Below are 26,083 nucleotides of genomic sequence, written 5' to 3'. Positions count from 1 at the left end.
TCTAAGGAGTGACTTGGTTTTCTGGCCAAGTGTTTTCCAAACCAACATGATTAAAAATAAAATATACTCCTTTTACCTTTAAAGAAACCAATCCCTGTTTTAAAATACAAAATTAGTGTATGCATGGCTGCTAAAACAGCGGTCCTCAACCTGTGGTTTGAGACCCCTTTGGATCAATTTGTAACAATGAAAACACACCCTACATATCATATATTTACACTACAATTCATAGTAGTAGCAAAGTTACAGGTATGAAGCGACAGTGAAAATAATGTGATGGTCGGGGCTCAGCACATGAGGAATGGTATTCAAGGGTCGAAGTGTTAGGAAGGTTGAGAACCCCTGCTCTAGAAGAAGGGATGGTGTTCACGCTGGTGGAGAGATGTACCACTGCCCTCATTTTTTCTCCCAGTAACACATCTGCACATCTTCTCAGGGGGTTCCCGTCTCCTCTATGGCCGGTCTTCATACAGCAGCCCGTAACCATTGGCTACACTTACGTGACAAGGACCTGGATTGGCTCTTGGCTTTTCCTTGGCCTTGATCTACCCTAGACACTGTCATATACAGGCATCAGCTCTGATTCTCCTGTCCCTCTCAGGCAAATGACCAGCATCAGTTAGCTTCAACTCTCCACCCTCGGAACGGTAGGAGGAAGCCAAGTAGAAAGACACTTCTTTTGTTGGCCGGAGTCATTTTGAATTTTTTTTTTTACTCTGTTTTTTTAAATCGTGGTCCTTGGGGCTAGAGCAGTGACTCAGCAGTTGTTGCCCTTGCAGAAGACCAGGTTGGTTCCCAGCATCCACGTGGTGGCGTGACACCAACTCCTGACTCCAGTTCCAGGGGATCTGACAGCCTCTTCTGGCTTATTGGGGCACCAGGCACGCACATGATACACACATACATTAAACCCTTTTAAAAAAATCATGAGGCTGGAGAGATGGCTCAGAGGTTAAGAGCCATCTGGTTGTTCTTCTGGAGATCTTGAGTTCAATTCCCAGCAACCACATGGTGGCTCGCAGCCATATGTAATGAAATCTGGTGCCCTCTGCTGGCCTGCAGGGATACGTGCAAGACAGAACTCTGTATATAATAAATCTTTAAAAAGAAAAACATGATCCTTCGTGTTGACAATAAAGCTGTTGCATTTCCTTAGTTCTCTCTCTGAAAAGATTTTGGAGTCTCCTCTCCCCAGAACTGCAACATCTTCTCCTCCGTACTCATAATGGAGAGCTGAATTTCATTTCTTTTTTTTCTGTAGTAATGGAAAGTTCGTTATTAAGATGTCTTCCCCTTTCCCATCTGTACAATCCATGGGTTACTATGTGTAACCTGCCTGGCTCGACTGCATCCTGACCCTGAGGACAGCCCAGGTGAACTGTAGACCAGAGTGTCAGCAGGATGAACTCACAACAGAGCAAATAGCGCAGGCTGCGTGAGGCCACCTGCTGTGACTCACCGCAGAGGGCAGCAATGCCGGGGTCCCCGCGCTGTGTCACTCTATAGTCATAAAACCCACCAGGCTCCCGGAATCTGTAACAGAGTGCCTGCTTTTCTAGTTCTGCAGTTTGGTTTGGTTTGTTTCTAGACAGGGGTTTCTGCGTGTAGCTCTGTGGACCAGGCTGGTCTCAAACTCACAGAGATCCACCTGCCTCTGCCTCCCGAGCGCTGGGATTAAAGACGTGCGCCACCAACGCCCAGCCTAGTTCTGAGTTTTAATTACCCATAATTCAGTGCAGGGCTGCTGGGTTCTCACCTCTGACCTCGATCAGGTTCGTTTTCTTCCTCCCTGTTGGCGGGGTCACCATCAGCTTTTCAGGAAGACTGTTGTGTCGTCACACTTGTCTTCTAGCCGCCACCGGCCCGTCATAGTCCCCACTTCCCATCTCCACGTCGTCTTCCTCCTCTGTGGTCAGATGCATGTTTCTTTCCTCTCTCGGTGGCCCTTAGTCTTCAGCCTTGTTGCCACGGTGGTCAAGCACAGTGGCATCACTGTCCAGCTGACCGCTGTTCGCTGAATTCCTGGGTACCGAGTTCTCTTCTTTTCTTCCTCTGTCCTCCTGCTCAGCCCTCTGCCCCTCTCCCGTTTGGCTGGCGGTTGTCGTACCCCGGACCTGAGACCCTGAATGCCCCAGCTTTCCCCAGTTGCTTCCACGTGGCCTGGTGGCTTGAAGCCACTCAGTCCTCTCCCTCCTGTCCAGCCTCCTGTCCCCACTGTCATTTCGGTGTCCTCACTTGGGCAGCAGTGGGCTGGATTTCTGTCCAGCACCACCACTTGCAGGCTGGTAGCGTCGTTTGCTATTGCGGGCTGATGGGGAGCATAAGCAGATTTTATTTTCTTACTGCAAGTCCATTCCACTAGAAAGTCCGGTAACCTTTCAGTCATCTCCAGTGTGTGGCTGCTTCTGGCCACACCACTGTGCCATCCTGATCCTCTAAGGTCTAGGAGGCTGCCTGCCAGATTGCATGTGATGCTCTCTGTAGCAGATTTTCAAGGTGAGTCTAGTGAAACAGCCCCCCCCTCCTGTGTGTGCGCGTGTGAATACACAAGCCAGAATAGAACATCAGTATCTCCTTTTGCCTTCCACTATGTTTTTTATTTTGTTTTGTTTTGTTTTTCAACACAGGGTTTCTCTATGTAACAGCCCTAGCTGTCCTGGAACTTGCTTTGTAGACCAGGCTGGCCTCGAACTCAGAGAGATTACCTTCTTCTGCCTCCCTAGTACTGGGAGTAAATGCGTGCGCCACCACCGCCCAGCTCCACCTTGTTTTTGAGACAAGGTCTCTCTGTACCTGGCTATTCTGGCTGGCCAGTAAGCTGCTAGGATCCTCTTCTATACTTCCCTGTTCCCGCCCTCCACCCCCCCCCCCCCAATTCTGTCTAGGGTACAGGAATGGGCTCATCTTCTCACTGAAGAATCAAATGCAGAAAAAGTTTGAAAGGCAAGCAAATCCCAAGTTTACTCAAAGAGGATGATTTTATTAGAGTCTAAGAGAGAAACTCCAGGGCAGGCAACTGTCAGTCTTGGTAGCTGGGGACCTGGGGGGTGGGGGAACAGCAATGCTGTTTGAGTTAAGTGGCCATGTGAGGGGAACTACAGAAAGAGTCAGGACCAGAAAAGGCATCCTTAGTTTCTGGCCAGCCTCTGAAGGGGGCGGAGAGGGAAAGTTGAACTTCCATCAGAAAGCTGGATAGACCCAGTTGAACCTCACGGTGGCTAGGGACGGGAATTGTGGGAAGGGGAAGTAGGTATTTAATTAAAGGGCTAATCATTCTGCCTGTTGCTTTAGTGTGGCCTAAGGGGAGCCTGCCCTCCTTCCATGATGCCTTGTTCCGGTGATTGACTAGCCCAACTGGTTAACTCTGATGGTTTTAGTAGCTTGGAATGTTAGGTCTCTGCCCAGGCCAGAGATTACATCCTCTTGACCAGAAAAAACCGGTTTTCCCTTTATGGGCCTTTATTGTTACTGTATCGCTGCCCCGTCTAAAGAGAACCCTGAAATTGTTTGGGAGATGGGCTGAAGTTGGGTTGCCGATAACCCATTTCTTTATGGAAGTTCCAGTCCCCACTGTGGTGTATGGCTCCAGGCAGGGCTACTGACTTCCAAGGAGGTGGGGAGCCAGGGCTTCCTGCCAGCAGTCCTGGCCGGAGACCGAAGGACATCTGCACAGCATTTGCTCCTGAGTCCCTGCGCTGAGCTGCCTGTCCAGCGTCCAGCACCTGTTTTCATTGCACACTGATGTCATAGGCACCTGCAGCCATGCCCAGCCGTGAGTGTGGGTGCTGGAGACTGGAATGTGGCTTCTCTTGCTTCACGCATGAGTGCTTTTACCCACCGAGCGGCCTCTCCGTCTCCAGAGATGCTTTAAGCAGGCTTTGGGTTGTTTTAGTATTTTTTTGTTTTTTTAGCCTCTTCCCTGATTTAAAAGTAAAATTAAAATTAAAAATCCCTGGTATGTCCTGTAACTTCCCACCACAGCATCCTTCTCTGAAAGAGCCTAGAGCTCCACACTGTTGCCTCAGTTTACTCAATCCCCATCTTGTTTGGGGTTGGGAGAGCCAGGTGGGGTTGTAGGTCAGGTTGACTTCAGACTTGCCCCTCTCCAGCACCATCCCAAGGACTGGTGTGATAGGTGAGTGCCACCGCACCCAGCCACCCCCTCTTCAGCCTTAGCCACCAATCTGAAACTCCTGCCTGCTTTCTTCACAATGTGTGGACTGTTCGTTTCCTCAGCCCTCTCCCAGCCCAAGCATAAGGTCCCAGGTTGAGAGCTTTGTCTGCCTATCGCTACATTCTGTCTCCTAAACGGCCAGTGATTCTTGCCCCAGGAGACGTTTGAGCATGTCTGGAGACGTTTCTGGTTGTCAGAGCCTGGAAGGGCTGACCGCTAATAGGTAAAGGGCAAACATCTCCACATGCAGGGCCGTGTTCTGCAGCACAGAAGTACTGACCCTCAGCCAGGAGAGGCCAAACTGACCTAAGGCCACGACACGCAGTTGATGTCAGTGGGTAGAACAAGTCAGCAAGTCTTTCATGTGGCGAGTGAACTAGTGGGCCTAGGCATCATACTGACTTACTCCAGCACCTCATACTGTTTGTTTGACAGTTGAGCCAAAGCTCTCTTCAGTAAACTCTGTGACTGAGAGGAATCTGCTCTCGTGGGCACCAGGTGCCTGCCTGTGACCGCAGCACTTAGGAACTGGAGACAGAGGGGCCGCAAGGCCAAGGTTATCCCTTGCTTCTCAGAGGCGTCTGCAGTCAGCACGTGCAGCTTTCCACCCTGCCTCAAGAAAAAGCCAGAAATGAAACAGATGGAAAAAGTGAGTTAGTTCCCGGCCATCGGTGCCTGTGATCCCAGCCTCTAGGAGCCTGAAGGAAAAAGGCTGTTAGGAGTTCCAGGCCAACCAGAACCACAGAGGGGGCACTGGACTATGCAGCAAGACTGTCTCAGACAACAAAAATGGTGTGGAGAGATGGCTCAGCATTGAAGAGCTCTTTCCTGGGTTCAGCTCCACACAGTGGTGGCTCACAACTGCCTTAACTCCAGTTCCGGAGGGTTTGATGCTCTCTTCTGGCTTCCTCTGGCTCCTGAATGCTTGTGGTCTGCATTAATTCATCGGAGGCAGGCACAAATACACACACACACACACACACACACACACACACACGCACACGCACACGCACACGCACACAATAAATAAATTTCCTAGAGCCACATTGAAAAAAACACCACTACCACTACCACCACCACCTCAAAAACAGAAAGAAAGAAAAAGAAATACTGGAAAAAATAGTTTCTGATTAGAACAGGGGGTGCTGTATTGATCTTCTCATCCCTCCTAAATAACAGTAATCCCTGATCTATGAGGGTGCTTGCCTTCTTTGCCCAGAATATTCCCTGAGGAGACTGTCCGTCACGTGCAGAGAGGAAAGAGGGCCTCCAGCCTGTCAGGGGGTCTGCTTACTGTAGTTGCTCTTCCGTCTCCAGTAGATGGACTACAATTCCTGCTAAACAGTACACACTGAGCCTTGTGGACAGGCCTTGAGGCACAGGAATCAGAACTGTTTTCAGACACCCTCGCTTCCTGTGTCTCTCAGTTCCCACAACTAATCCATCCGCTGACCCCACAGGTGGGCTGTCAGAAGCCACACGACACGCTGCTCCCAGCGGCTCCACGGTGTGGTCCTCTGCTACAGTCCCCTGCCGTGTCCACGCACCGGGCCAGAGTGGCACTCTTGAAACACGGCCTTTAAAACCTGGTTATAATTTTCCATCTCATTCAGAATGAGCTCACAGATTCCTCTGTGGCTTGAAGGCAGGCCCCGCGTGATCTTACCTCAGTTAGCAGTCTTTCCTCTGTGTCTTCCGTGTCATTTTTCAGCAGCGCTATCACTGAATGTATGCCACCTGTGCCCTCATCGCTCCTGTTCCTAGACCCCTCATTACCTGGGTTTGTACCGTTCTCACTTCTGTTTAGTCTGTGCCCAGATGGGATTCACCAGAGGCGTCCCTGAATTCTTTTTGTAAAGAGGCCCCTTGATCTTTGTGGCATTTAGTGTCTCTGAAGATCACATAGAAGATTATATTCCTGCATATATGTAATATCTATGCACATATATCTTATGCATGTATGACATCTGTGTTAGTCCGTGCTTTGCAATGGGAGCATAAGCCCCATGCATGCTGGGTTCCGTTTGCTGCCTGCTATGTCTGCAGGCCCTGGAGCCTGTTGCACACATGACGGGCACATGGCATGCATTTCTTGAGTGAGCAGGCAAAGAGAAGTGAGCGGTGATTTCTTGTGCCCCATCGTGGTCATCTTAGGTTCTTTCGTTGTATGAAAACCCTCTGTAGTTGCTGCTAAAGATCTGTATGAAAACCCCCTACTGTTCTATTTCCTTTCTGTAAGCTATCTTAACAAAAAAGCAACTTAGGGGAGAGGGGGGATTTATTTGGCTCACAACTCCAGAATGTAATCTGTCTTAGTTAGGATTTCTATTACTGTGATAAAAAAAAATACCATGACCAAAGCAGTTTGGGGAGGAAAGGGTCTGCTTTAGCTTACCACTCTCAGGTCATGCTCCATCACCCTGGGAAGCCAGGACAGGAACACAAGGACAGGAACCTGGAGGCAGGAGCTGATGCAGAGGCCATGGAGGATGCTGCTTATTGACTTGCTCCTCTTGGTTTTCATGGTTTGCTCAGCCTGCTTATACACCCAGGACCAGCAGCCCAGGGGTAGCACTGCTCACAAAGGGCTGGGTCTGCCCGGATCAATCACTAATTAAGAAAATGTCTGCTGGATTGCCAACAGATCAGTGTTATGGAAGGATGTGCTCAGCTGTGGTTCCCTCTTCTCAGATAACTCTAGCGTTTGTCACGTTGACAAAAGGAAAACCAGCCAGGACACAGGTCACCATAGCAGAGAAGGTCAAGGTGGCAGGGACAGTTGTCATATCATTCCACAGTAAAGGGCGGAGAAAAATAAATACAGTGACACTCGCTCACAGCTAACTTCCTGATGAGTTGCGTCATTCAGGACTCCCTTCCTAGGGAATAGTGCTCCCCATGATGGGCTGGACCTCCGTATATAAACTAACAGCCAAGATGATCCCTCCCAGGCCAACCTGATCTACAAAACTCTTCCTGAAGACTCTCTTTACAGGTGAGTGTAGGCTGTGTCAAGTTGAGAGCTTAAAACTAAGTAGCATTGTGTTTTCAAAAACAGATATGTAGAGAGAATTACTCTGCCCCACCTCCCAGATTCCTACGTAGATGCTCGTGAAAGCTGAGGTGTCTTTTATTTTGGAGATGGTGGCGGTAGTGAGCTCACGACTGCTGGTTTCTGTGACTCATCCCTGAAGGTGTCTCTTGAGTCTCACAAGCGTGTCCTCTCATTGCAGGCGCATGCCCAGTCTCCTGGAGTATGTAAGTTATACCTGCAACTTCATGGGTATCCTGGCAGGCCCTCTCTGCTCTTACAAAGACTACATCACTTTCATTGAAGGCAGGCCGTCCCACATGTCACAGTCAAGTGAGAACGGAAAAGAAGAGCCGCAGCGTGAAAGAGCAGATCCATCTCCAAACGTAAGGGCGTGAGGCTCACCTGGATCTCTGGCTCTATAGTTTGTCTGTCTGGTTTTCTGGAAAAGTCTAATGTTTTCACTTGTCGTCACTCCCCCATTGATTTCTCTTTTCCTTCCTTTCTGAGTGTGTATGTGTGTCCAGGAGTGCATGTGCATGCATGTGTGTGCAAGAGTACATGTGTGTGCACATGTGTGCCTGTATGTGTGTGTTCAAGAGTATATGTGGTGCGCTGTTAGAGATTAAACCCAGAGCATTGCCAGGGTCTGTGTTGCTAATGTACTAAGGCAAGTGATGCTACCACTGAATTGCATCTCTGTCCTCCATTCCCAATTTTTGTTTTCATTTTTAAAAAGATGCTTATGAGCCGGGCAGTGGTGGCGCACGCCTTTAATCCCAGCACTCCGGAGGCAGAGGCAGGCGGATCTCTGTGAGTTCAAGGCCGGGCTGGACCGATAGCCTCCTAAACAATACAGAGAAACCCTGTCTCATAAAAACAAAACAAACAAACAAAAAAAGACGCTTATGTGTCTGAGTGTGTACCGTGTGTAGGTGGGAATCCATGGGGGTCAGAAGACCCCCTGGAGCTGAAGTTACAGGTGGTGTGAGCTGTCTGAGGTGGGTGCTGGGAACCAGACTCCGGTCTTCTGGGAACAGTGCAGTACCTCTCCACCCTTCTTGTCCTGAAGCTGACAGTGACCTTTCTCTGAAGCCTGGCCTTGAACTTGTGATTTTCCCGTCTCACTCTCCCTCCCCAACCAGCCAGAATTACATGTCTGTACCACCTGCCCAGCTAGTTCCTTAGTAAAGGCAATGCTATCCAATGGTGGGTCCTACATGGCAGCCCCTCATGGGCTTCTGTCTTCCTGGTCCACCACTGGAAACACTGGAGGCTCCTTTCCCGGTCACGTTCTCTTCCTAATAATGCTAGTCAAATCATGCTCGTGGGGCTGGAGGTGACGTCGTGGCTAAAGAGCTTGCACAAGCGTGGGGACCATAGTCTGGATCTCCAGAACTCATGTCATGGTAGGGCGTCACAACTTGCCTGTATTTCCGTCCCTGGAAGGCAGACATGGGATCCCTAGAGCAAGCTGGCTAGCATGATTAGTTGTATGGATTTGATTGACAGACCCTGCTTTGATGGGGGGTAAGGAGGGTGAAAATATTCCTGTCCAGGGCAAGGCGCCTCCTGAGTTTTGATCATGAGCACTAGGGTTTGTTGCCGCATTGCCGCATTCAGGGGTATCTGGTGGCCGTGTCTAAAAAGTGCAAACGGGAGTCCTGTGAGGTTTGTGACTCTCGCCTACCCCTTCCAGGCAGCAGTTACGGAGAAGCTCCTAGTCTGTGGACTCTCCTTGTTATTTCACTTGACCATCTCCAACATGCTACCCGTGGAGTATAACATCGATGAGCACTTCCAAGCCACTGCCTCGTGGCCAGCCAAAGCCACCTATCTCTACGTCTCTCTTCTGGCTGCCAGACCTAAGTACTATTTTGCATGGACCTTAGGTAAGTAGCATGCAGACTTGTTCCCCTGCTGAAGTGTGTCTTGTAGGTCTCGGGCAGTGTCCTGGGGGTTTTATTGTTTTTCTGTGACTGCGCCCTGTTGTACCTGCTGGCCTCAAGCTACTGAGTGCAAGCCATGCCCCTGCTTCTTCAGCCTTGCTAGTAGCTGAATTCACAAGCACCCCACTGCATCCAGCTCAAGAGCACCCTCTTGAGGATATGTAGTTGAAGAGCAAATAGAACAGTTAGTCATTTTGCCTAAGAAACAAACCCCCAAAGTTCATGAACAAGGCCTATTATAAGATAAAAATCAGTTTATAGTTGAGGTACTTATCTTAATGCCTGTTGTGTGTTAGGTTCTGCGAGCTTGATTGAATACTAACATGCATGGCATAGTCCCTGTCTCCAGGGTACCTATAGTTTAGAAGGATTTCAATACACTTATTGTTATGACACCATTAGAGACAGTGTATTATGATTGGAACTGCACCAGAAAAGTGTGCGAAATCACATCATTTCACAAAAGGGTCCATGACACCCACCAGGTGGGACATATTAAAGAGTTCTGTGCCTTTAAGACTGAAGAGGTGTACACGTGCCTGGACTGTGACTGGCGTGTTGGGGACCGAATGGGAAGGATGGGTCTGGGGAGAGAGAACTCTCTCTCAACCCTCCCCCTCTGCTGCACGGCTGCACAAGCCTCAGGAGGCTCCAGGTGATGGTTGTCATGAACTTTATCTGCCAGTGTTCAACATTTTCATGTTATCACCTCAGGAATCCTCTGAGTGTAGCCATGCTCCTGCCCGCATGGTGGAGGGTGGAGAGTGGACTGAGGGGCACTGGAGCCTGGTTTGTGTGTCATTTGCCATAAGCCTCTTTATTCTTAAGACTGTGTCCTGGTCAGTAAGTTTATGTGACACTCTGTGAACATTTGGATACCTACAACGAGCATACAACAGAGGAGTTGGTGCCTGGCCCTTGGCTATTGCCTTTATTTTAGTATAGAACTGTAGCTTGGAACTAGAGACCATATTTTCTTTCATGCAGAAATACATTAGTCAAATGACTTTAGCCTGTGAATGTGGTGATAATAGGAGATAATGTTACCTTGTGAGAATTTGTTTGAGTTCAGGGGCTGTGCATCCCATGACTTCCATCTCCAGGTCCTTCCCTAATCTCTGGGATGCCAACAGCAGTGAGAAGCTTGCACTATTATGCATGGCCTTGTGTGGGTTTAAACTAATATTTCCTCAACACTGTTTTTATTCTAGCCAAATTTAAACATTAATGCTAAGTGAGATCCCTTAAAATCCATGTGTGCCTGGTTAAATGCTGGATTTAACATGAAGGAGGCTCTGATATTCCAAACCAACTCTTTTTTTTCCTTTTTTAGTTGTTGGTGTTGATGTTGGTGAAATGGCTCATGGGTAAAGGCACTTGTTAGCTACCTGATAACCTGTGTTCAATCCCAGGGACCCACATGTTGGAGGGAGAGAACTAACTCCTAGAAACTGTCCTCTGACCTCCACACATGCTCTGGTGTGTGAGGTCATACATACACATACGTGCATGCCCCCCCCACACACACACACTAAACAAGCAAACAAATAAATGTAGTAAATTAGATTTGTGCCATTGGATTAGTTAAATCACTAGGTGCAGGAATATGGGTTTTCTATACCCATTTGGATTTGTTAGCAGCCTTGTGTGTTGTGAAAGTGGGGCTCTCTCCACGTTCTTGGCAGATTTTATCTTTAATCCTGTTAAGTCTGCACGTTACCGTATTGATAGGCTCAGCACCGAAGGCATGGGTTTACCCTTCTTAAACCTGACAGAAGGATAAATCTCGATTGCTCACTGTCTCACCAAATTGTAGGGTTTTTTGGTTGTTGTTGTTGTTGTTTAATCAAATGAGAAATAAGGCATAAACAATTTGAGGGTAGGATCCATGTCTATGAAGGCGTATTGTTTTGCTGCACTTTGATGGGTTTCCACTAGTTCGGTCAAGACACAGGTGGTATGAGTTAGAAACACTTCAGTTGGTTGGGAAGGACCTACTTGGGGCAGAAATTTCCTATCTTGAGCATGTTTGTAATCAAAGATTCTGATGGAATGCCATGGTGAAAGGGTTGAAAAGCAGGTTCTGCAGACAGAGTGGGTTCTCGTGAGCTAAGAAGAAAAGAAATGAAGCCATTAGGCTCCCCCGTGCGTTTCTGTCTATAATAAAGGCCAACACGGACGTGCTGTGCTCGGGGCAGAAGATTACCAGCAGTGCCTTCCATATGGCTGAGCACTTTCTGCCGTATTCTGCCGTGTACTCCAGACTTTTTAATTCCGCCTGTCTCCTCTTGCTTCACAGTGGGTGTTTTGTTAGCTAACCAGCTGCCCTTAATAGGGTCATTATTTTCAGTGTGTATAATGGTTTCTAACCTCTTAAAAATTAGAATCAGCCAGGGCTGGGCAGATTATGGCTCAGTAGTTAAGGATGCTCGCTGCTGGGCGGTGGTGGTGCTCACCTTTAATCCTGGCAGTGGGGATAATCCTGACACTCAGGAGGCAGATGCAGGTGGATCTCTGTGAGTTCAAGGCCAGTCCGGTCTAAAGAGTGAGTTCCAGGACAGCCAGGGCAATATAGAGAGACCTTGTCTCAAAAATGAATACAACAACAAACTACTTGCTGCTCTTCCAAAGGACCTGAGTTTGGTTGATTATAACTGCCCGTAACTCCAGCTCCAGGGGATCCAGTGCCCTCTTCTGACCTCCATGGACACATGTATACATTGTAACATGTACAAAAAGAGAAATACACACACATACACATTTTAAAATTAGAGTAAGTCGTGGACTATGGTTGCAGCTCACCAGGAAAGGGCTTGCCTAGAAGGTTCAAGGCCCAGCATTCAATCTCTCAAATACGACTGAATAAAAAGTCTACTTTTACTGTTTATTGTACATACTTCCTGGGAAGATAGAGTTGCAGGGTGTGCGCGATGGCTTAGCAGTTAAGAGCATTTGTTGCTCTTACAGAGGAACTGTTTTCAGTTTCTAGCACTAACATGGTGGCTGACAAACATCTGTAACTCCAGTCCCAGGGTAATCTAACACCCTCTTCTGGCCTCTGAGGGCACCACAAATGTACATGGGACATAAAACATGCAATCAGGCAAAACACCCAGACATATAAAAATAAAATCTATCTTTAAAAAAACAAAACAAAACAGATATGTGTGTATATACATATATATTGTACATACATTGTAATAGCATTTCTAATATGTGTGTACCCACATATACATTGTATATACATTGTAATAACATTTCTAATACTTTGTGACAGCTGATGCCATTAACAATGCTGCAGGCTTCGGTTTCAGAGGATATGACAGGAATGGAGTGGCTCGTTGGGACTTAATTTCCAATTTGAGAATCCAGCAAATAGAGGTTAGTAAATGATTAAGATGTTAATCGTGTGACATCTAAATGTCCCAGGTTGCTTTCATAGTTATGGTGAGTTGTCCTGAGAGTGATGTCAATGGGTGTTGACCACAATAGTACCCAGACCTTTGTGTTTTTGTTTTTGTTTTTATAATAGAATAAAGAGTTTATTTGGGCTTACAGATGGTGAGAGTCCATAATGATGGTGTGAAGGCGGTGGTAGGAGTAGGATGCTGAGAGCTCACATCTTTTTTTGAAAGATGATTTATTTGTTATGTATACAGTGTTCTGTCTGCTTGTATGCCTCCAGGCCAGAAGAGGGCGCCAGACTTCATTACTGATGGTTGTGAGCCACCATGTGGTTGCTGGGAACCGAACTCAGGACCTCTGGAAGAGCAGCCTGTGCTCTTAACCTCTGAGCCATCTCTCTGGCCCTAGGAGCTCATATCTTGAACTGCAAGCATAAAGCATGGGGTGAACTAGAAATGGCATGCGTCTTTAAACTGTTCTAGTCCACCTCCAGTGACACACTTTCTGTAGCAACACAGACCGCTTAAACCTCCCAAGCAGCACCGCCAACTGGGAATGGAGTGTTTGTGTGCATGAGACTATGGGGGACATGTCTCACACATGGATTGATTGATGGTTATTTTTACAGGAAGATTCATGACTGGTGAGCCAATGGCTGTTGACTGTGGGCATTAAAATGGATGCTTACACCACCCCCTTTCAGGGCTCATAGGGGAGGGGGTAGAAAGAATGTCAAAACCAAATGACAGGGAGGACCATGGGATAATACCCCTACCTTCACCCCATATTCACTGGTGGTAGACCACCCCTGGGGGTGCTGTCTTAGGGTCCTCAGGAACTGTGTAAAGTGCTGGAATGTGGGTTCTGACCTGGAAGGTGCAGGCATACAGTGTTTGTAAATCTGCAGTTCATCTTAGGGAAGGTGGAGTGGGAGATAACCAGGGGAATCCTGGAGGAAGAGCAGCCTGTGAGGCTGAAAAGGGCGAGCTGTTCCTAGGGCGGCATGCGAATGTGCTGGAGGTAAGGCTAGAGAAGCAGAAGCCATCCCAAACACTGCCTCAAAAGCTCGCAGCACCTACTGGGCAGCTCACAACTGGTTCTGAAACTAGTTCCGGGTGTCTGGTGCCCTCTTCTGGCTTCTAGGAGCACTACATGCACATAGTGCATACACACACACACACACACACACACACACACGGTGCATTGTAATAACTGTTTTCAAGGGGGGACAGTTGCTATCAGGTAAATTGGGGGCCTAGTTACAGCTAAGGATCTTGTATGGGAGGTCTGGAATGTCAAAGTCATCATCCACATGCTGCCTGGGGGGATGGTGGACAGCCTGCCAATCAGAGATCAGGGTTTTGATAGGTAGATGGGTAGGAAGGGAAACTAGACAAGGACATCAAAGATCTCGATATGATAAATAGACTGTGGACTCTGGAGTGCTAGAAGGAGCTAGAGACGTACCTGCCCACAGTGGTTGGCTGTGCGCTTACCGCGTGTGGGGGTCCTTGGTTTAATCCCACCATCACCATAACTGGATAAGAGGAAGGAGAACAGTTACACAGGATGACAACGGACAAGCTGCAGCCCAGAGATAGACATACACAGCCAGGAAGTGCTAGATTTAATAAGATAAGCTTGACCACAGAGGTGTCCCAAGCCAGGGGTTCATGGCCCATTGCTGTCTGGAGGCAGTGTGGAGCTGGGGGCACTTCAAGATCTAGAGTAGTCACAGGGGCCTGAGAGGCAGTGCTGGCTGGCTGTGACTGTGGACAGCCTTCACCTAGAAAGAGGCAGAATGGAGGGGGAGTGGGGGGGTGGCGGCTGCTCCATCCAGGACACAGAGGCGAGCAGGTCACTGTGTGAGCCTCTGTGAGGACTCCTCTGTATGCATGGCCTGGGAGAACATGGCAATGTTCTTCTGGCTGTCGATGTTCCCACAGATACAGAAACTTCCATGGAAGTTCTTCTGTATTAGAACAGTGTTGAGGAAGAAGCCAGTGCTGTGCCATCATTACCCAGTGGTTTTAGTTTTAATTTCTTACCACACTAAAGCATTATTACGCAGACGTAAAGCTTCATTATTTTATTGGCCAACGAAAATGATCCCTTTTTTTTTCAGATGTCAACAAGTTTTAAGATGTTTCTCGATAATTGGAATATCCAGACAGCTCTTTGGCTCAAAAGGTATGTTCCTTCAAGAGTCACCCTTGGGCATGCTCTGGCATCGGGATTGGGGTTGAGGTTGCTGACTTGACATTCTTCATTGTCAGTGTGTTGGATGCCATTGTGGTCTTGATTTTACCCAAGATATGTCATTAGCATGCACCGGAGCAACGCTTGGAACTGAGTCACAAACATCCCTGTGTTGGTGTCACCTCATCCTGGTTCAGGCTCTGCTGATGTGTGGGGTAGCCAGTGTTCTCAGCAGCTACTGGGATTAAAAACAAATGCATAGAGGGTAGTGATGGCACACGCCTTTAATCCCAGCACTCTGGAGGCAGAGGCAGGCAGATCTCTGAGTTCGAGGCCAGCCTGGTCTACAGAGCTAGTTCCAGGACAATCAGGACTCACAGAAAAACCTTGTCTTGAAAAGCCAAATCAAACAAAAACATACAACAAAATAGCCAACTCCTAGGCTTGCCTTGGATTTCTGGAACTGACTGAAGTGCTCTTTATATGTTGGGCATGGGACACACACATGTAGGCCCAAAAGACCCATTGTTGTACCCGGGCATCTGTACTGGCCTGCCCTTGGGGTTCTGACAGGATACACCCTCAGCTGCAGCCACTAAGAGCACCACCTGTACACATTCACTAATTCCCTTTTAAAAGGGCCCTGCCTACCTCCCATTTTTCTCTCTGCTTATCTGCCTGTCTCTCCATATCCCTCTCCCTCCATATCCCTCTCTCTCCCCCTCCCTTTCTCTTCTGCTGCTCCTGTCCCCAGAGGCCAGTCTCCTTTCTCCCCTCCCCTCTTTTCCCACCCATTAAAACAAAAAACTTTTCCCACTCATTAGAAAAAACCCTCCACCAAAGCTCTATCGCATGGTATCTTTCTCTTGGGAGCCTCTTTTTTAAATTACAACACCCAGTCCCCCAGTCCCCACTCCATAGTCAGAACTCACGGTATCCTTAACATTATAGCTTGAGGCTGCAGAGATGCCTCAGCGGTTCCGAGCATTTGCTACTCGTGCAGAGTTCAACTCTCGCTGGCCACAGGTGGTTCATAACAATCCGTAACACCAGTTCCAGATGCCCTTTTCTAACCTTGACCTTGAACCAGGCACCAGGCATGCATGTAGTACACATGCGTGCTTGTAGGCAAGACATTCATACATACAAAATAAAGTAACCTGAAAAGCAATAACAACAGAAAACCTTACAGCTGTTCCCTGGAGTGTAGATCCCACAAGGGAGCGGGACTAGCAAGAACACACAGAAGCGAAAGTCGGATGTGTCTCACAATGTGAGGTTGGGGGGAATGGCACGCACGACAGGTGCCTCAGTCAGAGTAGCACCACAGAGTGTCACAAGAGCACAGTGACAATCGAATGCACCTCTTGAGACACACAACATTCGTTGTCATCATTGCTTTCCAGCCAGCCTTCTCAGTGGTTGTCTAAGAAAACTCACACTGAATCCCACCCTCTGCTTTAGGAAAATGAGCCTGGCGTATAGACTCCCAAATACTGGAAGGGACCATTTTAGTAACTATACATACCGGTGAAAAGATAGCAACAACGCCTATGCTCATCAGGTGACACTCAGTGACCCAGCTAGTTAGTGCCCAGGAGAAGTGCTGTTTGCTGTCCTAGCTCCCCTAACCCTGTCAGGTCAGAGAAGGACCCCATGGGCTTTTTAGACTCAGATCTGCTCACTCCTCTTAACTTTCCAAGGTTTCTATCGTTTCTAGGGTGTGTTATGAACGAGCGACTTTCAGTCCAACAACCCAGACGTTCTTTCTCTCTGCCATTTGGCATGGGGTCTACCCAGGATACTATCTGACATTTCTAACAGGCGTGTTAATGACATTAGCAGCACGGGCTGTAAGTATCAACATTTTTGTTTTATAATTCAGTGAGTGAATCTTTGTTTCTTTGGCTGTGATCAGCATCATCTGTGCAGGAGAAGTTAGGCGTGTGACTGCTTGGAAGCAAGTGTTCACCCCATACCAGCCTCCACGCAACTGTATACCAGGAGAAACTATGCACCTGGTATGTGGGAAGTTCTTAAATTGTGTTATGTGTCTAATGACATTTTCTCAATGAGAGAAAATAAAGATGGATAGAATGGATAGGTCTGAACCTGGTGGTGGCTTTTAATCCCGTCACTCAGGAGGCAGAGGCAGGTGGATCTCTGTGAGTCTGAGGTCTACAGAGTGAGTTCCAGGACATCCAGGACTGTTAAACAGTGAAACCCTGTCTCAAAAAACCAAAAACCAAAAGAAACAAACAACCCCCCCCAAAAAAGAAAAACACCCAAAAATAAACCCAACAACAAAAAACTAAAACAAAACAAAACCAACCAAACGAAAAAGAATGGGTAGGTCTGTTCTTCAAAAATATTTCTGTTTTGTGGGCTGCAGCCCTTGAGTCCTCTCTCTGTTCAGAGTGGAGTTTGACCACTCCTAGGGAAGAGGATGGGTGGTTCCCATTGGAAGACATTGTAGATGTAGTACCATCCTGCAGAGTGTTTGCTTTGGGGAAACAAATGAGACAGCTTCATACTATGGGAGAGAAAAGGAGAATAAATTGGTATAAGTATTTGAAAATCAACTAGGGAAGCAATGTGTCAAACTGTGTGTTTTAACAAGCTTATTGTGGTGCCTTATGGGTAAAATAGCTTCATCTAACAACCTAGCAGATACTCATTTTGATGTACCCGAGGGAACAGCAAGAAAGAGTAACACAGGCTGTAGCTTCTGGTAGTCAATACCAACTGGAGCGTAGTGGGGCACAGATTGCATCTTAGGCATGCATCTGACATTAGAAAAGTTCGAAAGCCTTAGTGTATTTGGGAAATGGTAGGAAAATCTATTTAAGGCAGAGAGTTCGTGTGTATGTGAGTAGCGGATAGTTTTGGATAGGCGGTCGGTAGAAAGGAAGCAGGCGATGGTGAAGTCTCAACACCAGCCCAGAAGCTTGGTCCTCCTCTGTCCCTAGCATCAGGGAGTCAGGCGAGGCGCGGCTTGTTTCGTTTCCCTGGGGTGCTGATGAATGTACCTGGGGCCTCGAAATACAGATAAGCACTGTAGTGCTGAGCTACATCCCCAGTCAGTAAGGTTTTGCATCGTGGGGTGGAATGGTGCAGTTGTGCTGGAGGAAACGGGCTTGTTGATAACAGGCAGAATGGTAATGGCAGTTCGCACTCAAGTAGCATGCTACTCTACAGGCTTGAAGTCGTTGCTGTCACCAGTGTAATGTAATATATATCATATATAATCTAAAGATGTAGCAAATCTTTTCTGTGTCTTTTTCTTTTCAGGTGAGAAGTAACTTTAGACACTATTTCATTGAACCTCCTCAACTTAAATTATTTTATGACATCATAACGTGGGCAGCAACACAAATAACAATAAGTTACACGGTTGTACCGTTTGTGCTTCTGTCTATAAAACCGTCATTCACATTTTACAGGTAAGTGTTACCCTTCAGCCGCCCAGAGGAGTCGCTGTGCACACAAACAAAGTTCCATACTAACTGAATAGAATAACAGAATGTGTCTCAGTCAGGGTTTCTATTGCTGTGACAAAACGCAGTGACCAAAAAGCAAGCTGGGGAGGAAAGGGTCTGTTTGGCTTACACTTCTCTGCATCACTGTGCATCATTGTAAGAAGTCAGGACAGGAACTCAAGCAGGGCAGGAACCTGGAGGCAGGAGCTGATGCAGAGGCTGTGGAGGATGCTGCTTACTGGCTTGCTCCTCATGGCTTGTTCAGCCTGCTTTCTTGTAGACCAGGCCCACCAGCCCAGGCATGGCTCCACCCACCTGGGTTGTACCATTTCACTTCCGAGATTGAAAACCTTAACTGGCTGGGGATGTGCCTCAGTGCTACAGTGCTTATCTCTATTCGGAAGCCCTGGGTATACTCTTCAGCACCCCAAGAAAACAATAATTGAGAAAATGCTCACAGCTGGATCTCATGGAGGCATTCCCTCAACTGAATGGCTTCCTTCTCTGATGACTCTAGTTTGTGTCAAGTTGACACAAACCCAGCCAGTACAGAAACAGAAGATAATAATATCACAGCTACATTTCTGCCATTAAGTATATTATAATTTTCTTCTTAGTCCTAAACCAAGCAGTCCCAAGTTCCTTCATGGCGCAGCCGGTCCTGTTCAGCCCAAAGGTGGCTCTCTCAGTGGCACCAGCAGAGGAACCTGCCCCCATCCCAGGAAGACTTGGCTGTAGCCTAAGTGTCCAAAAAATGGCTAGAGAAGGAAAGGGGGCGTGCTTTACCTATTACTAATCAACTCAGTTTTTCTAGTCATAGGGAAGTATTTGCACTTACGGCCTCCTCCTTACTCTGCTACACTTGGCTGACAGCTGAGGTCCTCTGTATTTCAGAAGTTGCTGTCTGGAAGTCCGTGTTTTTTTCGTTAATCTTCCATCTGTCCCTGCTCCACCAGCGTCTACTCCTCAAAGACATGTTAACAATGTCTTTGGAATTAGAAGCTTGATTCTCTCCATTTCTTCATTTCTGTGGGGTTCGGTGACTTAGCACAAGAGTCCGTGGTCAAAGAATTAGAGGCAGACATTAGGATTGAGCTTGATGGCTGCACGGAAAAGACAAATGATTGGTCAAAGTGTCCATGTTAGCAGAGCTCATTCATTTCAAGTGTGGGTGGGCTGTTGGTTGGATTGTCTGTCCCATATTTCTTTTGTCAGTCACTTTGAACTTTCAGCTTAGGAAGCAATTAAGGTCCCATCAGACTCAGCGCTGATTTGGGGACTGATTTTCTGGTGATTTCTCAGGTATGACCTGTATTTGTGGAAGTCACCGACACAACAGTGTTTGTTACCTACGGCTCACATCGTTTCAGTCTTTGTAACTGAGTGACAGCAGGTTTGGGGTAGGCCAAACAGCGACTTGACTCTTCTCTTGGCTGTCCAGTGTTCTCTGGTGACCCCACATGTAATTTTGTGGCTGCATTCAGACTGATACCTCTGCTAATGAATGCCTTTCTGTTTGTGTCCTGTATAGCCTCATGACCCTCACCAAACACTGCTATGCTCTCAGGCTGGGGGGGAGGGTGGGGGGGGTCAGGGGAGGGATGTGGCAGCTATCCACACCCCAGCCTGCACTGCGGAGAAAAGGAGGGATAAATGTGGTGGGTAACCCCATCGTCAGGGCCCTGGGTGTTGGCAAAGGTGTGGCTGGTAAACTGTCTCCCCTTTCCTTTTAGCTCCTGGTATTACTGTCTTCACATCTGCAGTATCTTAGTGTTGCTGTTGCTGCCCGTGAAAAAATCTCCAAGAGGAAAGAGCACACAGGAAAATGTTCCGCTCTCATGGGCCAAAAAGTTTGACGAAAGAGAAAACTCTCTAGGACAAAACAGTTTTTCCACGACAAATAATGTTTGCAATCAGAACCAAGACGCGGCCTCTAGACACTCGTCTCTAACGCAGTGACTGGGAGAGCGTGTGACGGCTGTTTCCCGACTGTGAACAGAAACCAGTCCTGATGCCTTTCCAGACTAACTGGGTGGAGATGGGACAGTCTCAGATAGGGGATTTCCTATACACCAGATTGGAAATGGAATGAAATAACCCTTCCCATGCCAATGTTCCTGTGGGTCACGCCTTACACAAAATCCTTCTTTGTTTCAATAGGGCACTCAGAAGTCAGCGTATGCCCTCCAGGTCATATGTGTGCCCTGTTGTTGAATGTACATTGCGTATCCCAAGGCACTGAAGAGCTGGAAAAATGATCATGTCAATCTGGATAATTGAAAGGTTAACTTTTTCCAAATGAATGTCTTGCCTTAAACCTTCTGTTTCCTAAATTGTTGTTCCTGGGTGGTATTTTCAAGTGTAGTATCGTGAGGAGACAATTTCGCTATTTGATGTGGTGCCCTGCAGAGTGGGATTGAGGAGGAGGAGGAGGTTAAACTGGATATTTAAGATTATGGGTACTTGAAAAAGGCAATAAACATCTCAGTATTTGAAGGGTTTTCTTGAGGTAGCTCAGAGGGTTATCTATGTACATCGTAGAGTTGTAAACAGTCAGGGCAGTTAAATTACAGGTAGCTTATTCTGCTGGGAACTTAATTACCTGGTGTCAGTTAGGGAGCCCTTTCAGGAGGACTTTCTCAAACATAATTAAAGGTTGGCAATGTGATATTTTAGGCTTATTTTCTTAAAAGTAATAAGAGGGAAGCAGGCCCGAATGAAGAAAGCACTGTGTGGTCTGGAGCCAGAGGCTTCCTCCTTCTGTGTCCAAGATCAGTATGACTGTGTGGGACACAACAAGCTTAATAAGTGTGGACTCTCTGAAGAAGTTTCTCAAGCATAAATTACATAGAATTAGAAGAGATTATAAGAGTAACAGTGGTAGATTATTTGAAGATTTTGAAAGAAATCTCCAGTGATTAAGGTTATTGTATGGTTCATCAGCTTCTTGTCCCTGTCATTTTCATTGCTATTTGGGAAAGATTTAGGGGAAAGAAAACTTAGTTGCTGAGGCTAAATGACATTTTTAAAAAAATTAATAAATTAGTTTCTACATTCTTTAACTTCACGCATTAAAATTCTTCCGTTAAACTCTTGTTAAAATGGGTGTTAGATTCTATCAAAACAAATTTAAGTGTTTTCCTCTTAGGGGTCACTCTTGCCTTGAGTGACTGGGTATGTCTTTGATCCAACAGCAGTGTGCCGTGGGCTGTAGTAGCTGTAAGTGAGGGGAGGATTTGAGGCTGTGGAACTGAGCCATAGACTGTAGGTTCCACCTTGTTAGAGAGGAAGACTGGGGTTTTGGGCCTCTCTGTTATTTGACCAATCTTTTTGTGAAATTTGTTTTGCTTTTGCCTTAAATTTTCAAATGAAATGCAAATTATCAGTCTACAATGAGTTGATTTTGTTTGTTTGTTTGTTTTGGTCACAAATACACTTATGAGTAAAGTTTAAGATTTTAGTGGGAGAAGAAAGGTGCAGAGGTCAGTGTGGCATTCCTTCTAGGACTTCAGAGGTATGGGTGGCACCTTTGCTGTTTTGAAGGCAGATTGCTTGCTTCTGATTAGGAGAGCCAGCCCCCCACGTCCCCACTCCCAGGGAAAGGGCTCGGTAAATACTTTTTCTTAGTTTTCCACGTGTTGAAAGCAACCTAGCTGTAGAATTTGAGAGGAAAGGAAAATGTTGATGGAGAGTATCTGCCTGCAGATGTCTCTGACTTCATGAATACTGTGGAGAATCCACTCACTGTTAAAGAAAGCTATCAAATCCACAGCTTAAAAGGCAGCCCTAGGCATTGTATAAGGGAAGGCTGGAGACCCAGTAGAAACTACTGAAGGTTTGTGGTCTCTATCCAGCCGCTTACAAATCACCCCCATTTATTCCTGTTACCTGAACACATTTTATTTCTAGGCCATGTACACTTGAGTCACTGTTGCCTGTTTCTTCTCGAGGAATTTATAATCATAGTACTATCATTCAAAAAGCAAGACAATGATCATTGCTCTACTCCTGGAAGATGATACTTGGCACACATCCAGTTTGACTGATTTCTTTGTTTCATTCTTCTACAGCTACTAGTTACTGAAAGGGAAAAATTCATAGAAGTCTAAAATGTAGACTCCAAAGCCTATATAGGAAAAAGAAAATTTCCAAGCCTCTCCAAGCTCCCAAAAGGCAGTCTAAGATCATTTTTTTTTTGAGGGGCGGCAGGTGTCTGTCTTTTAATTTGGAGAAATAATCACAATTTTGGAATCTAAAATAAAATAAATCAAATTCTCAATTTTTTTCAAAAAACTATATTCTATAAAATGAACATCTAGTTGGGATGTTTGTAAAGATTGTTTTGCTCCTACTTAGAAGGATTTAGACTAACGTTTGGGCTACTGTTAATTATAATGTGTGCTTGCTGCGTCTTAAGCGGCAGAACAGGTTTCAGTGTGTGTTTATGTTGTTTTTCCTTCCCTTATACTTCTGTTTGATTATATACTACTCAGGGAAAATAGAACAAAAATATTCTTCCCTCAGTTTCATTTCCTTGAAACAATAATTGTTAATTTGGTGTGTCTCAGCTCACTGTTTTTAATGAGATCTCAGAGTGACTGGGGAAGCTTGATTAGCTTCTGGAATACCTAAAATTGGAGAGAAGGCTTGCTGGGCTTCGGGGGTGCCGATCACTGTGTCTTAGCATGCTGGTCCCTACCATGGATGATACCTATACAGGGCATTCCCACACAAGCCACTTTTGAAGTCACTATCTAGAAAAGTGACAATGGCTTCCTGTGAGTACTAACTGTCCTGGCTGGTCCTTTTGGCTCTTGCCTAAGGGAGGCCCACCGCTCAACTCCCCAATCCTGTAGGGTGAAGGGCAAAGAGAAGGGCAGGTCACTGTCTGCTGCTTTTTATTACTAGAGCTTAAGGTGCTGACTTAAAAAAAAAAGGTTGTCTAGCAACAGGAAGAATGCCTTTCAATCTATTAACTCAGAGTGTGTAGCAACATGCCATTTCTCCTTTGCTTTCTCTGGTTTCTGTTTCTGCTGGGTAAAACTGGAGAGGATTTATTTCACTAAACACGTCCCCATATATTGCTGGTTTTACTGGACAGGATTTACCAGCGTGTATCTCCTCAGCAATGAATTCATTCAGAGAATCTAGTTATTCTATCTTTTAAATGGCAGAAAACAATTTTAAATTGCCATCCAAATAACCATGACAGTTTTACTTTTGAAGAGTAGGTTAAACATTTAGGACCAATTCTTTTCCTGTTTAAAACTTGTACTTCCTCAGTGTTCAACTTGTATATTCATGAGTAAATCTGGGCAGTTGTACTTATGTTCATAAGTATCAGCTCACTGGCTCTAAGAGTTCTATATGATAGCTGGCACATTCTTGAGAGAATAGACTGGTCTAGAGTAATTGCCACTCCTGCGTCCACTGAGGATTGATCGGCTCAAATGCATAGTTATAAGCCAGTATTTTGAAGGGTTTTATTCAGGCTTTAATAGTCTACCCTGGCTGAAATTCAACACATCCAGTTTAACTGAGGTGCAGAATTCTAGCTTACACTGTGACTGTAACCTTACCTGTCCCGAGGACCATATATACCTGTTACACTCCACCAGTGGCATCTGAGGAATGGCTGATCATTTGTACACACTTGCCTTGGATGCTAAATTTCTGCTTCCCACTGCCCTTGGAAAAATGAGTTTGTATCAGAGGGGCTTCTGAATACGGAAGGAAGAGATTTGCATCTAAAACAAATCTACTCTGAATTTCGTTCGACGGATTAGGGTGTAGCCATTCTCTACAGTGATTTTTCTGTAACACCGAATAATCAAATCTATTTGTAGGAGTGACTCTCCTTACGGAATTTCCCACATTGATATTTTGTAAGGATGCTCTTGTAATCAATGACTCAGCTGCTTTTTAAGGCTCTTGTTGTACAGAGGGTGCAGCCCATTACGTTTTTAATTAGTAGGCTGCTCAATAATGTTTTGTATGTTCTCAGATAACAATTTATTTTAATAGGTTTTTAACACAATGCAAACTCCAGTGAAGAACCCTGACAAGATGCTTCATAGGTCATCGATTGGGGAGACTGTCAAACAGAACCGAATGACACATTTATACGCCAGCTAATTTGTCTTGCCTTTAAAACTGGTGGTGACTCTCAATGCCATTTTTTTATAAAGCAAGGGACAGCCTGTCTGGTCTATAAACAACACTTCAAAGATCTATTTAGAGCCACTGCCTGAAACTGATCCAGTTATACATAGCCACCTCTAGCTATGCTTTCCTGCATTTTGCTATCTTAATTAGCACTGGAATATAATGGAAAGCCAAAAGTCACAGAGCAAGGGGAAGTCAAATGACTAAGCAGCTTCTCAGATGCCTGCCTGGAACGGAAGAGTGGCTGGCTGCTGCCCTTTTCCTTCTGTATGTCTCTGCTCCCCACAAGGGCTCTGTTTTGGGCTAACTTATTTGGGAGGTTGTTTTGTTAACGATCTTCTCTGACCTTTCATGGGGAGGAGGGAACATGTAGAGTGTTTGACAGACTTAAAATATGTCTCTTTCCCCATTTTAAATGTCTTTGGTTCTGTCTACACCCGTCTGTCATTGAAGTTCATTTGTTGCTGACTTGATCACACTTAAAAAAGACTCCTGTCTTGAATGAAAATACAATCTCACCTGTCTTCTGTCACCTTTATGCAAGTGAAGGCGCCTCCACACCAAAAGGAGGCAATAGGGATGAAAGGGACTCGGATTCCTGTGACCCGAAAGTACCATCGTGTTAATGTGAAGGTGCCTGGCTTCAAATCTGCCTTCCCTTGCAGCTGGTGACGGGCAGAGTCCTCCTGACCAGAGAGGATCCTTAGCTCCCACAGCCAGTGTTCACGGTATTTCCCTTTGCCTTCCCAGGTGGAGAACATCATGTTGTGGTCTGTGCTTTTTTTGTTTTGATTTTATTATTCCAAATTATTTTTTTAAAAATATTACTTTTCATCCGATCCACAAATCAGTTCTCATTGTGTGGCGAGTTAAAACCATCACTGTGTCGGCTAAGCTGTGCGGTGATGAACCATAGCCACTTCTGGTGTCCTCAGAGCTTCACGGTGGCTTCTTGCTGGCTTTTAAAGGTGTTTTTAACTTACATGGTTTTTTTCCTTATTTGTGTGTCTTTAAAACTGATTAAACGGTAGTTTAAAAGAACCCATGTATATGTTTGCTTATTTCAGAGGTTAAATCGATCTATGGGTAGATGACCCAGAGAACAATCAATGTGAGCGAATGCTTTTTGTCATTGACTCTTCAACTACTTAAACATTGTTTCAGTGAAGTTTTTATTGTCATGTGTGGGGAAGCACATGTGCCATGTTGCTTGTATGTATGGCCAGACGACAATATGGAGTATATGGAGTCTGTTCTCTCTTCCTTTATGTGGGTTGTGACCATTGATTGACCTTGGGTCTTAAAGCTCGCCCTCTGAGTCATCTCACTGACCCTCAAGTGTTAGAAAACTCTATCATATATACTTCCGGAAGGTAGCTAAAACCACTCTAAGTTGGTATGAAGATCTACTAGCCTACAATAGACTAATCATTACAGGAGGCTTCGGGCTTCCTAGTTTGGAAGGAAGAGCTGACTTTAGGGCACCCTGGCTGCCTCTCTCCCACCTGTGTCCTGACTCAGCCTTTGCTTCTGAGAAGCTGTGCTGAGTTCTCACTGGATAGGCAATGTCTCTATCCCAGTAACCCGTAGAGCCTTCAGTGAGTTCTTGAGGCATTTTCTTGATTGCACTGTGGAGAACAGGGGGGGGAAATATATTAACTTTTACTTTAAAAGAGTCATT

General features: G+C 46.1%; 1 protein-coding gene across 7 annotated transcripts in view; it reads left to right on the top strand.

The window, feature by feature from the left end:
- The window catches only part of Mboat2 (membrane bound O-acyltransferase domain containing 2), a 130,686-nt gene extending 105,243 nt beyond the window's left edge, over positions 1-25,443 (top strand). For all 7 annotated transcript variants that reach the window (XM_040730707.1, XM_005082012.4, XM_005082011.4 and 4 more), the window contains 7 exons: positions 7,408-7,591; positions 8,905-9,097; positions 12,432-12,535; positions 14,685-14,749; positions 16,479-16,611; positions 18,050-18,201; positions 19,971-25,443. In XM_040730707.1, coding sequence (XP_040586641.1) covers positions 7,408-7,591; positions 8,905-9,097; positions 12,432-12,535; positions 14,685-14,749; positions 16,479-16,611; positions 18,050-18,201; positions 19,971-20,196 — 1,057 coding nt within the window. In that variant the 3' untranslated portion in view covers positions 20,197-25,443. The remainder of the gene's footprint in view (positions 1-7,407; positions 7,592-8,904; positions 9,098-12,431; positions 12,536-14,684; positions 14,750-16,478; positions 16,612-18,049; positions 18,202-19,970) is intronic.
- Positions 25,444-26,083: the final 640 nt, after the last annotated feature.

The sequence above is a fragment of the Mesocricetus auratus genome, unplaced genomic scaffold (assembly GCF_017639785.1).
Source record: "Mesocricetus auratus isolate SY011 unplaced genomic scaffold, BCM_Maur_2.0 Super-Scaffold_100024, whole genome shotgun sequence".
Classification (NCBI taxonomy): Eukaryota; Metazoa; Chordata; class Mammalia; order Rodentia; family Cricetidae; genus Mesocricetus; species Mesocricetus auratus.
Note: the sequence above shows the minus strand (reverse complement) of the source record. Positions and strands in the feature narration are given on the sequence as shown.